Source organism: Limanda limanda, chromosome 1, assembly GCF_963576545.1.
Source record: "Limanda limanda chromosome 1, fLimLim1.1, whole genome shotgun sequence".
Classification (NCBI taxonomy): Eukaryota; Metazoa; Chordata; class Actinopteri; order Pleuronectiformes; family Pleuronectidae; genus Limanda; species Limanda limanda.
This window is the reverse complement of record NC_083636.1, coordinates 3,484,142-3,498,135: the sequence shown is the minus strand read 5'-3', so window position 1 is coordinate 3,498,135 and position 13,994 is coordinate 3,484,142. Positions and strand designations below refer to the sequence as shown.

At 40.9% G+C, this 13,994-nt stretch overlaps 1 protein-coding gene across 1 annotated transcript; it reads left to right on the top strand.

Annotated features, from left to right (window-relative positions):
* Positions 1-7,975: 7,975 nt before the first annotated feature.
* Positions 7,976-12,697, top strand: LOC133010635 (endothelial zinc finger protein induced by tumor necrosis factor alpha-like). Its single transcript, XM_061078232.1, has 4 exons — positions 7,976-8,288; positions 9,069-9,201; positions 9,855-9,935; positions 11,218-12,697. The coding sequence occupies exons 1-4, from the start codon at positions 8,064-8,066 to the stop codon at positions 12,519-12,521; spliced, it is 1,743 nt and encodes a 580-aa protein (XP_060934215.1). The 5' UTR covers positions 7,976-8,063; the 3' UTR covers positions 12,522-12,697.
* The last annotated feature ends 1,297 nt before the right edge of the window (positions 12,698-13,994 follow it).

Here is a 13,994-nt window from a genome sequence, read left to right as displayed (position 1 = left end):
GCAACACAGAGAGATGAGGCAAGAGGTCAGGGAGAAGTCAACTCATGGCCAGAAGTGTGTGGACACCCCCCAGTTCCAGTGAAGGGAAGTAATAACACCTCAGCAGACAGTTATTCTGAAGCAATACTTCACTTCCAACTTATTTCATCACGTTGATTTGTCAGAGGTTTAGTTCTGTTTCTTCTGGTTCACCTTCATGGAGCTGACGTCAGGCTGACCCCGGACCCCCGACCCCGGCTCGGTCAGGCCCCGGACCCTCCGGAGGACCCGGTCCAGCCGGTGCTGCTCCGTCCTCTGATCCGTCTCCACCTCCTCCAGCAGCTTCTGCAGCTCTTTGACCGTCCTCCACAGTCTGTCCCCCCGGGCGCTCAGGATCTGCAGGTCCTTCCTCGCCTCAAGGACACAAAACACATTATTCAGAATATTATATTTACCATCGAGTATCTTCACATTCAGAACAATATATTTACTATTAAGTCTCTTCACATGATATGATCCATTGAATCATATCCATAACTTTGTAAACGGTCCCTCTGACAAACTATAAAGCCGTCTTCTTTTAAAACTAAACATTTAATCCCTAATTTGCTGTTTACTTACATATTGTAAAATTCTTGCATGTTTTATCTTGTGTTTGGTGTCAATCCAATTTGATTTATATTTATTTTTCTGTGGAATCCGACACATTTAGAAAAGCATGTTGCAGCTGAGCACAATTCAAAGCTACAGAATCATTTCAAACTTTCTAAAAGATTCACAAATACAGGGAAATAGTATATTTACCATCGAGTGTCTTCACATGATATGATCCCATGAGTCATATCCATCACTTTGTAAATGGTCCCTCTGACAAACTATAAAGCTTTCTTCTTTTAGAACCAAATATTTAATCCTTAATTTGCTGTTTCCTTACATATTGTAAAATTCTTGCATGTTGTTTCTTGTGTTTGATGTCAATTGGATTTGATTTATGTTTATTTGTCTGTGAAATTAGACACATTTAGAAAAGCATGTTGCAGATGAGCACAATTCAAACCAACAGAATCATTTCAAACTCTCGAGTAGATCTCAAAAATACAGGGAAAATAATATACTTACCATCGAGTATCTTCACATGATATGATCCCTTCAGTCATATCTAGTACTTTGTAAACCCTCCCTCTGACAAACTATAAAGCCGTCTTCTTTTAAAACTAAATATGCAATCCTTAATTTGCTGTTTCCCTACATATTGTAAAATAATTCTTGCATGTTTTATCTTGTGTTTGGTGTTGGATTTGATTTATGTTTTTTTGTCTGTGGAATCCGACACATTTAGAAAAGCACGTTGCAGCTGAGCCCAATTCAAAGCTACAGAATAATTTCAAACTCTCAAGTAGATCCCAAAATACAGGGAAATAATATATTTACCATCGAGTATCTTCACATGATATGATCCCAGGAGTCATATCCATCACTTTGTAAAACCTCCCTCTGACAAACTATAAAGCCGTCTTCTTTTCAAACTAAATATTTAATCCTCAATTTGCTGTTTACTTACATATTGTAAAATTCTTGCATGTTTTATCTTGTGTTTGGTGTTGGATTTGATTTATGTTTTTTTGTCTGTGGAATCCGACACATTTAGAAAAGCACGTTGCAGATGAGCCCAAATCAAACCAACAGAATAATTTCAAACTCTCAAGTAGATCTCAAAAATACAGGGAAATAATATATTTACCATCGAGTATCTTCACATGATATGATCCCTTCAGTCATATCCAGCACTTTGTAAACGGTCCCTCTGACAAACTATAAAGCCGTCTTCTTTTAAAATCAAATATTTAATCCTCAATTTGCTGTTTACTTACATATTGTAAAATTCTTGCATGTTTCATCCTGTGTTTGATGTCAGTTACACTTGATTTATGTTTTTTTGTCTGTGGAATCCGACACATTTAGAAAAGCACGTTGCAGCTGAGCCCAATTCAAACCAACAGAATCATTTCAAACTTTCTAAAAGATTCACAAATACAGGGAAATAATATATTTCCAATAATTCAAGTTTCTCTGGGCCTGTGATGCAGACACCAGGGTGAAGTTGAAGGTGTGTCTCCTCTTCCTCACCTGCCTGTGAGTCCGTCCCGCCTGTAAACTCTGCTTGTGAAGCGTCTCCACACTCCTGATGACCCCGTCCAGCTCGGCCGCCGTCTGCCCCCCCGCTCGCTCCAGCTGCCCGGCGTTCTCCTCCACCCCGTGCAGCAGGTGAGCCAGGCCCAGAGAGAGCATCCTCATCTGGGACAGGGGGACCTCACCGGCCTCCCAGGACCTGGAGGCCTCCTCTGCCAGCAGGGCCGGGTGGGCCGGGCAGACCCCCACCAGCAGGACCAGCAGGACCAGCACCTTTATCATCGTCATGGTGATGGGAAGACCCTCAACCTGATCTCACACCAGATCTCACACCAGATCTCTGACACCTCTCAGACCAGGTCTCAGTCTGTCTCAGTGCAACAGTCCTGGTTGATCTCTGATGCTCTGAGGTCTGGAGCTCCGAGTGGTGAAGGACAGAGAGAGAGAGAGAGAGAGAGAGAGAGAGAGAGGGGGATGAGGGATGAGGGGAGGAAGAGAAGGAGGACAAGGTGGGGGGGGAGTTCCGAGACTGACGTGTGCATTATAAAACTGGAAAAACTTCACCAAGGTTCTGAATCTTCTATTTGAAATCCTGATTCTGATCAACTTATTCAATGGGTATTTATGATATTAAATCACATACAAATAGTGATGAAATAAAAGCTGCAGATTTACTATTTATTTATAATATTAATTTTGTTAACATTTTTCTCCTCAGTCAAATCATCCTGTGCTCTATTTACATGTAAGTAAACCAAGAGCGACACCTGCTGGTTCATCAAGGAGCTGCTGATTTTAAAGGGTTGGAGGACACTTATTGTTAAAGTCCTTTTTGAAGCCACGCCTCAGGGTATTTATATATATAATATGAATTATTATAAATTTTCCTGAAAGTTAACATTATGGATTTCCTTAGTCCCACTACAAACTCAACTTGGAATTGTTTTAAATGATGTAGTTTAATAATATGTTGTCACACACAGAATCTTTCATCTTTATCATTTTGGATCAGAGCTTTTGTCCTTTTTAGAACGACATTTCTCAGCATTTATAATTTCCATGACATGTTTCTTGCATGAAACCAATGAGACTTTGTTGAAGCTGGACTGAAAGGAACTGGGAGAACTGGGCTGGAGGACTTCCTACACTCAGACTCAGGCTGAATGAGCAGCTTTGTGCCCGAGAGACAGACCCACAAACTGTTCTTTGAATTGTTTTGCAGTTGGAGCCGGATTGATGCACAAGCGACACTATGTCAACTCATAGAGCCGGATTGATAAAGGAGAGAGAGGCGTCAGTCTCGGCCCACTCCTTCCTCCTGGCATTCAGGACGCTCACTGGGAAGCAGCAGGAAGACGGAGTAACCGGGTCACAGCAGGAGAGAGGGGACAACACACACCAGGGTTCTACAGTGAGTCCGAGTCCTTCTGTTATATTCAGATGTATTTGAATCCATTCTGATATGGGATTAGAAGGAATTAAGAAGATGTAATATAATGTAAAGTTGGGAGGAACAGTGCAGAGAGTGAAGAACATCTGGAGACCGTGAGCGACCCGCTGCAGTGAGTGGAGATTCCTTTTCTTTGGCTTTGCATGTTTTCTGATGTTTGTATCTCAGTGAGACGATGCACAGATCAGTGAGGCTGAATCCTGCAGGGTCCCAAGAGTCTTCATACAACAGGGGCCACACAGGGGCCACAGGGGGCTGCAGGGCTGGTTAGTGCAGAATGAGGACAAAAGAGGGAAGTGTGCGATATTCAGACAAAACCTTAATATTTACTTTCAGAATTCTCTGGTGTTTCTTGCAAACGTCTTCATGTAAGAAAAGTGTAAAACGGGTTTTGGGATCAAATGTTGACCAGTACAACATGACCAAAGAAGGCACGGATTCAAATCCTCAGACATGTATTGATACATATTGGTCTCTTAAGTATAAAGTTGTATATGGGTGTTAGTTTAAATCGGACTGTCCAGAAAGTGAAGCCAAAGCAGAAGTACCTAAAACCTGTATTCTCTCAAATGACCAGCAGGAGGTTTATGAGAAAATGACTGATTTGAAAAGTCAGTAAACATTTTCCTTAAGAGTTAATATCTCAATCTCTAGTTTAACGTCCTCTTTTGCTCTCATTTAGTAAATTATGATCCATTTAGAGTCAAAAAGACCATAAAAAATTGTATGAATTGGGACGTGATTACCACTGTGTGATTGACAGCTAGTACCGTCCAATGGGTGCAGGTGGCAAGTGTAGTCGGGTGTGCAGTGTCTTCAAGCTCTAAATCAGGCTCCGCCCCCGGGCTCCTCTATATATGGTTACTTTTGGTTTCAAAAAACCAAGATGGTGCTGGACAAGATGTCAAACTGAAGGCTCACAAACCGATGGGTGACATTAACTCGATGAGCGTTTCCCCCAGGCTTCAGTAAACTCTTCTGATCTCTGGATCTCCTGAAACAATCAGCTCACAGATTCCATCCCAACTACAACTGAACCTTTAAACCATGAAACATATCAAAACCATAGCCAGGAATTTCCAGCTCTTCTTCCACCGAGTTGCTTCTAATCCTTCAGTCTGCGCCTTGTATGAAAAAGGCCCCACCAAGTCAAGCATGATGTGACTCTGCCTCACTGGGGGTTTAGAGGTCAGAGGGGGGGGGGGGAGGGGGGGGCTCAGCAGCTGGCTAGGGTCACATGCCAAGAACATGCTTGGTATGTCACGGCTCTGTGGATCCAACATGTCAGAAGTGAAGCCCCGGCACGCAGGACCCAGGCTGTTGTTGTCGTGTGATTCTGATTAATTCAGCTCCGGCAGACACACACACACAGGTTATAGAAACCGTTCAGCAGGAAGCCGGGTTTCAGACGCAGCCGAGACTGAGCATGTTTCAGCTTGAACAGGTGCTCAACTCTAAAAAATGATATATGTGAGATGTGTGATGAGTTAAAGACGCAGCCACAAACCATCTGAATATTATTTATTAGTCTCTAAACAGCTTTTACTGAGCAACAGCGCCCTCTGCAGCCACATGTTGTGATTACCTCTGTTGGGTTCTGTGTCATGTAGAGAAAAAACAAAGTCTCTCAATGTGTTGAGCTCTGACTGAACCAACAAGCTCAGTTATTATAGGGAAAGATGTTAAAGCTGCATCAAGGAACTTCATTTTGGCGCCCTCTGTGGACAGAAGCGGTATCGTTTCCATCGTCTCCTGTCGTAAAAACAGACTGTTTGCAGGATGAGTCGTGGTGAGGTCATGAATCTGTTTGTTTGACAGTTATTCTTATTTACTCTGGACGAGGCTGACTGTGATATTATGCTGTTGAAGAAGAAGAAGTAGAAGAAGTAGAAACGGAAGAAGAAGAAGAAGTAGACTGCCATAAATTGCTTGAGTTTGACCTTGCGTGTAAATCCGACCCGACCGAAGACATTAAGAAAAGTTTATGAAACAAGCAGATTGTGTAATTTGCTATTTTAGGTCATAAAGAGGAAACAATATTAAAATAAGACGGATTCAGAACCCGTTAAAAAACTCCTTGTATAGGAGCTTTAATCCACGATGTGACCTGATGACATATGAAACACTCAACTAGCGCGTGGTGACATCATCACAGAGTCTTAATAAATCTTAATGTTTCAAGGAACTATTTCGTTAACTTTTCCAAACTAAATGACTTTGGATCAAAGTGAAATCCAGGTCTTAACCCCCTCCTGCATTGAAAAGGTGAAGATCTCAACAAATGCATTTATTTTAGATGAATGATTGTCGCCTCAGGATGTCCTCACACACCCCCACCACCCCCCCCAACCCACCCGCCCAGCAAGGAGGTGATCGTCATGGGTTACTATCAGAGTCGTTTTATTTCAGAGAGCCTGACTTCCTCCGGCCTCTCCGGAGTTCCTCATATAGGCGCAGCAGTTAATGAGGGAAATACCCAAAGTTAAACCAAGCATGGGAGAAAGGGGGGGGGGAGCTGGGAGGACCTGAGAACGTGAGAAAAGAAAGAGAGAAAAGAAAAAGCATCAGGAGAAAGGAGAGAGAGATGAGGAGGAGAAGGAGCCGAGTGGAGGTTTGCTCCCTGGAGGACGCAGACGCTGCCGTGGCTGTGTGGGTCTCTGGTGAGATGATTTGGGACAGAAAATATAAATCACATTGCCAGGGATTACTACACTGCTATGGTGTTCACTTCAGGAGGAGGAAGAGGAGGATGAGGAGGAGGGGGAGGACATGTTCTCTAGGTACCTGTCGTGCTCCTGTTCATTCAGAGGAGGTGTTTGTGTTTGTGATCAGGTGCAGAGCTTAGTCGACTGCTGAACAGGGAGTCACAGCAGTTTGTTCACAGTGGCTAAGTTCTTCACCTGCACAGAGATGATGGAGATAAACTTTTAAATGATCTTATCATAAAACTCTTTGCTCAAAGTGAAAAATATAAGAATACAGGGATTTATCTTCATATAGGAATGTGTGATTCTGCTCTTGTCGTCCTCCAAGGAAACGGTTTGGTTATATTCTGCATTTCTTATTGTAAACAAATTAAAAAAAGATTAAAATTAATGAATTGATCCGACTAACAAGTATCGTCTGTGTCGGCAAAATCTGCTCTGGTGCGTTTTGCATTTTGTTCCTCTGACCCACAAAACTCCACAGTTCTTGAAAACACATCAGTGAGTCAGACTGGTCACATGTCCCTTCATTTCCATGAACTCACACACACACACACACACACACACATACATACATACACAAATATTTAAATATGAAAATATGAAAACAAACTAAGACATTTAGATAAATTCGATTTAAAAAGTAAATTAGGTGAAAACTAGTGATTCACCTCTTTTCTTTGATTTTCATTTTGATACTTTTTACTTCTTTAGGATGAACATGATGACACGTGTGCGTTTATTTATTAAATATATATAAATGTTTAGGCAAATTAATGCACAATGTCGATTGTGACACCTCAACACCAGAGCGACTATTTCTTTATCTGCACATCTGGATTAACTTGAAGTTATTCTTTTTTAATTGTGATAAACAAATTCATTTATCCGATAGTTATCTGATGTTTTCTGACTTTTCTCCTTTGTTGTATGGAATGAGAAATCATACTTTGTGATGTTGCCAGCTGAATTGTGTTTACTTTTCCTTTGCAGGCTGATGTTTACAGATAATGTCTTTATGTAAGATTAGCTCAATGGAAATAAGACGAGTAATTATGGAAAAATCTAATTCCCTCTTATCACATGTGCAAGTTGAAGTGAACCTTTGGTTTTTGGAGCGTTGCCCTGAGGAAGCATGTGGCCTCCCTCCTGTGCCTCCTGAGCTGACAGCAGTTTGATCCGACACTGGCTCAGTTCAGCAGGAACAGGAGTCAAGTCAACACACAACATCCAGTCATTCACATGAAGTACATGAAGTACATGAAGTATATAAAGTACATGAAGTATAGTATACATGAATATGAAGTACAGTGAACCTGGAACACTCAGGGGTGAATAAAGTGGTTTGAATTGAGGTGAATTGAATAAATGTGTCTCCCCTTGATGCAGGTGGAGTTGATGATGGGGGTGTTCTGCCCCCTGCAGGCTAAAGGGAGAAACTACACATAAACAACTGGATGGAAGCTGGATATAGTTTGTCAAAGTTTGGATTCAAACATCTTTCGCGCCTTAGTTTTTATTCTTAATCATTATTATTATTGTTTGTATTATTATTATTAAATTAATGGTTAAGAATGATCATTTATCGAGCCATAACAAAGCTGAAAACATGCAGTACCACATCCTCACCGATAGGGAGCAAACGTTTTCCTAAGATTCCAAGTAGACTGGTTCTAAATCCCACGAAGCAGAGGAACCCGGAACAACAACATCCGGTCAGAAGTCGATCTGGGTGAAGAAGAGAAACTTGTAATATTAATATAATAATAACATGTAGAAGTGAAGTGAGACTCGGGCCCATGTTGCGGGTGGAGGCGCTGGAGCTGCAGCTGTGTGCGGTGGTGGAGGCTCTGCTGCGGGGGGCGGTGACGGAGCTCCGCCGGCTGATGGAGGAGGAGGACCGGGCCGACGGGAGGAGTGTGGCCGCCCAGCAGCGCTCATCTCCGGCTGCAGTGAAGAGGGAGGAGGAGGTGGAGGTGGAAGAAGTGAGTCCACTGAGGCAGAAGTTGAATGGAGACACAACGGTAACACACAAACACACACACACACACACACACACACACACACACACACACACACACACACACACACACACACACACACACACACACACACACACACACACACACACAGTATATATCTGTATTTATAAAGTTAATGAAATGTATGAATACTCTGCAAAAACAAACTCTAAGAACTCAATTTAATGTCTGGAAATTTCATTGTTGTCCAAAAAAAAAATCTAAAATCTGTATTTAACTTAAATATTCTCCATAAATAATCATGTAAAACATAGAACACAGCTGGAAATGATTTAGATAAATATATATATATAGATACAAATTTTCTTAATTTGTTAAATTCCCAAAACAAATATTGGCTTACATATTAAATATTTAAGAATTACCCAGAACCTTCTTCTTATTGTAAACATATTAAAAAATATTAAAATGTAAGATTACAGGGATTTCTCTTCATATAAGAATGTGTGATTAGGTTCTTGTTGTCCTTCAAGGAAACGGTTGGTAATATTCTGCATTTCATATTGTAAACAAATTAAAAAAGATTAAAATGAATGAATTGATGCGAATAACAAGTATTGTCTGTGTCAGCAAAATCTGCTCTGGTGCATTTTATTCCTCTGACCCACAAAACTCCACTGTTCTTGAAACAATAGCTTGAAATTATTTAGATAAATATTCAAATTTTCTTACTTGGCTTATCATAACTTCTGGAGTTAATTCATTGTTGTCAGAATTACCCAGAACCTTCTTCTCTTGATCTTCTTCTTCTTCTCTCTACAGACCCAGTTTGCAGCTCTGATGGAAACTTGGACCAAAGCTGCCGTGGAGAAAATCCTGACGATCCTGAAAGTGTCGATGTGTGAAACCGAAGAAGAAGCCGAACCGAGCGACCAGAGCACGAAGCCGCCAGAGAGTGAGTTCCCTGACGGCTGAAGAGGCTGTGACATGTTCATTCTCTGTATCATAAATGGGGTTGCAAAATTCCGGGGAATATTCAAAGTTAGAAACTTTCCATGGGAATTAACGGGAATTACCGGGAATTAACGGGAATAAACTGGAAATGTTGTGGGTAATTTATACTAACTGTATTTACCTTGTCATATACAGACATAAATATCAACATTTTGTTTTGTCATAGGCTGATTTGAGCCCTGAGGAAACTTTGGGCACTTGACTATATGCTTCTGCATCGTTGTGTCATTCTTAACATAGGTCTTTGCACAGTATTTGCAAATGTACACAGCCTTTCCTTCTACATTGGATGGGGTGAAATGTCTCCACACATGAGAGAGTGCACGTGGCATTGTTCTGTAGAATAAGATGAGAAAAAAGTTTGTAAAAAAACACTAATGCAATGCCAGAGATATAAATAGTTAGCCAAACAATTGGAATCGTCTGTAAACATATTTTACAACTGATGGATAAATGAATGGAAATAGTCTAGATGATCAGATGAACAATCCTCAATCAGCATGCTAATATATTTTCCCCAGTAATATCATGGAAACTCGCCCCTTTGCAACCCTAATCATAAACAAAGCTGAATGCTCTTTTTAAAAATTACAGGATCAGCAGCCAGAAGAAAGAAGATGGAGGGAGGACGGGAACCAGGAATAAGGAAGAAGAACAAGAGAGTGAATCACAAAGGTCTGATTTCCTTTTGAAACACAGAAAGACTTTTAAAGGCTTCTCAGTATCAGACTGTGAGTTCAATTATTTAATTCGATTAAAAAGTAAATTAGGTTAAAACTCTCGTGATTCACCTAATTTCTTTGCTTTTCAGCCTATTTTAATACTTTTGACTTCTTTAGGATGATAGATAGATAGATAGATAGATAGATAGATAGATAGATAGATAGATAGATAGATAGATAGATAGATAGATAGATAGATAGATAGATAGATAGATAGATAGATTACTTTATTCATCCCTGAAGGGAAATTAAGTCGTCATAGCAGCCGGTATATTTGAATACAATAAAATACAATACAATAGAATAAAATAAAAAATATTGAGGTAGAAAGAATAAAAAACAGAAGCACAAGATAAATAGGTAGATAAGGTGCAGTGGCAAGATGATGGTAATAGTACTGATGATATGATGGTAATGTTATTGTTACACAGTATATAAAAATAGTACAGTATATATAGTATATAATATAACATAATTTATATTTATATATGATAGTAATTATACCAATATAAAAGCAGTATATAGTAATAATAATAGTAAATATAATAATAATAATAATAACATGTACACATGTATAAATATGTGTATATAGACTTATATATACAAAGAATATACAAAGAGTATGATATAATATGATATGATATCTTGTAGAGGTATAAATATAAGTATTTGACTATACAATAGATAATATAATATACTATGAGCGTAAGAATATGTAGACAGAGTGATGAACATGATAACACGTGTGCGTTTATTTATTAAATGTATCTGTACAGATTATAGTAGAGCAGCAGATTCTATTCAGGTACAGAAAATGAAAACAGTGTCAAAACAGTCAATTTCTTTATCTGCACATCTGGATAAACTTGAAGTTATTCTCCTCTCACATCCTGTCGACCTCTTACGGCTTCAAACAAAGTTTAAATTTCTTGATTGTGATAAAAACCTTCATTTATCCGATGGTTATCTGATGTTTTCTGACTTTTCTCGTTTGTTGTACGGAATGAGAAATCATACTTTGTGATGTTGCCAGCTGAATTGTGTTTACTTTTCCTTTTGGGCTGATTTTTACAGACAATGTCTTTATGTAAAATGAGCTCACTGGAAATAAGACTGTAAGGAAATAATATTTTTAAAGGCTTCTCAGTATCAGACTGTGAGTTCAATTATTTAAAGAAGCTTTAATTGGTTGATTCTTTGCAGTGGTATTAAAAAAACGTTTCTTTTTGTCTCAGCTTCACATGAGGAGAGAATCTGTGGATCTGAGTTTGAACCTGACGACTTGTTAACAGATCTCAGGTCAGAGCCGGTTCCTGACTCCGCCCCCGAGCCGACCTCCGATGTCAGGGAGGATTTCACCGACGCTTCCACATCCCAGATCACACAGAGGAAGAAGACGACTGGATCGGTCGAGTGTCCCTCGTGTCCCAAGACCTTCGCTCTGAAGTGTTTGATGGAGAGACACCGGCGCTCTCACTCCAAACCTCACCTCTGCTCTCACTGTGGGAAACGCTTCTCGGTGCTCGCCGGGCTCATCGCACACGCACGCCGCCACACGGGAGAGAAGCTGCACAAGTGCTCCGAGTGCGGGACGGAGTTTGCTTACAAGTCCACCTTCGTGAGACACATGCGTCAGCACAGCCTGAAGACGGTGGACGCCCACGTGTGCTCGCTGTGTGAGACGCACTTCACCGACACGCTGGCGTTCCAGCGGCACCGGTGCTGCGCCCTGAACAAGACGTTTGTCTGCTCGCTCTGTCCGGAGACTTTCCAGTGCAGACAGAGTTTGTCCGATCACGAGAACCTTCACTCAGGAGCACGAGACTTTGTGTGTGAGATGTGCGGCGAGAGTTTCCTGTCGTCCTCGTCGCTGGCGACTCACCGGGTGACTCACCTGGAGGAGGAGTCCTGCTGCGACCAGCTCGGCCTCGGCTGCAGCGACCTGAGCGTCCTCACGCTGCACCTGAGCAAGCACGCCGGGGAGAAGCTCTTCACCTGTGAGGTCTGCGGCAAAGGCCTCAGTCACCAGAGCGCCCTGAAGCACCACATGCTCACGCACACGGGCGAGAGGCCGTACATCTGCGAGACGTGCGGCAAGCGCTGCAGCCACGCCAGCGCCCTGCAGAACCACATGCGGCTCCACACCGGGAGGAAGCCGGGGACGCTGTCGGCCTGCGGCGTGTGCGGGAAAGAATTCCGCCGCACGGCCCGACTCAAGTATCACATGAGCGTCCACACGGGGGAGAAGCCGTACGTCTGCGATCAGTGCGACAAGAGGTTCAGCAACCCCAGCAACCTGCAGCTGCACAGGAGGAGCCACTCCGGGGAGAAGAGGTACGGCTGCAACATCTGCGGCCGGAGGTTCACGCACCCCCACAGCCTGAAGGTGCACCGGCTGATCCACAGCGGCGAGCGGCCGTACCGCTGCGGCGTCTGCGGGAAGGAATTCATCAACCGCAGCGACTGCAGGAGACACGAGAGGGTTCACCGATCCGAGGGAGGAGCCGGGGGGGCACTGTGTGAAAACACTGAGCAATGAAAACATGAAGCATCTCACTAACATCTGATCTGTATCGTTTGTTTACATGAAACTGTGATTCACTGTTTGTGTTCGACGTGTTAATGTGAAGAAGAAACTGTGAGACTAAAGAAATGTGTTGATTCTATACATCCCGTTTCTATCACTAGGTGTATTTGTCACTTTGGCTTTTATATCCTCACACTCCCTTATGTCAAAAGTATTATATTTTTTTTTATATTTGATTTATATTGAACTTTATTTTATATATTATATATTTTTTATTATATATTTTTCTATAAAAAATGTCTCTGATAGCTGAACCTGTTCCTCTCGTCTAACACTCTAACACACTCCTGTCGACTTTGTGTTAACTCACACGTCACAAACTAAACCTGAAGCATCTCACTAACATCTGTATCTTTTGTTTACACATGAAACTGTGATTAACTGTTTGTGTACGACGTGTTAATGTGAAGAAGAAACTGAGACTAAAGAAATGTGAAGATTCTATACATCCCGTTTCTATCACTAGGTGTATTTGTCACTTTGTCTTTTTCTACTTATATTCTCATACTCTTTATGTCAAAAGTATTATATTTTGGTTTATATTTGAGTTATATTGAGCTCTATTTTTTATTTGTATATTTTATATATTATACATTTTATATTTTTCTATAAAACATCTCTTATATCTGAACCTGTTCCTCTCGTCTAACACTCTAACACACTCCTGTCGACTTTGTGTTAACTAACACGTCACAAACTAAACCTGAACTTGTATTTCATTGTAGATCGAGCAACGACACTGTGAGTTTAAATGTGAATTTTCATATTTACCTTATGTTATTCTCATTTGCATGTCTGGAAAATGTTCTGCCTCCAATGTGATCTTGAGCGTCCAAATACTTATGTCAATATATTGTATAACATCACAGAATAGTATCATTGCTCTAAGAAAGCAACAATTCAGTTCATTATTTTACAGATTAACTAATAAAATTAAGGACTGACGACAACTATAAAGTGTGTTTAACATATTTGTATCGTTGTTTTCTCACTCTTACTTTGATGTTTTCTGTTTTTTCTCACACTTGATTGGTTTTTACTGCAATCGCACAATTTACTTACATGTGGCTAATTTCCTTTGTCGTTAAACAAAAGGAGCAAACGAGGGTGAAAGAGGCGGATGACGAAAAGCAGAGAAACCTCGAGCAATTAACACTTCAACCTTTGTGTAAAAGAAATGAGGAGGAACAGACTTTGGGTCACAGCTCAGATTGTTGATTTGAACAGTTTATACTCAGTTGGAATAAAGACAATAACATGGAATCAGTAGAATACATGATCTCTTTGATATTGTGTTGCACTGAAACATAATCGAATACATAAAACACAACATAGATAAATAACCTTGTTTTGTGTCAGAAGTTTAACGTGTTTTCGACCAACAGTGTAAAAGTGCTGTTCTCTGTTAAATCGTCCACTAGATGG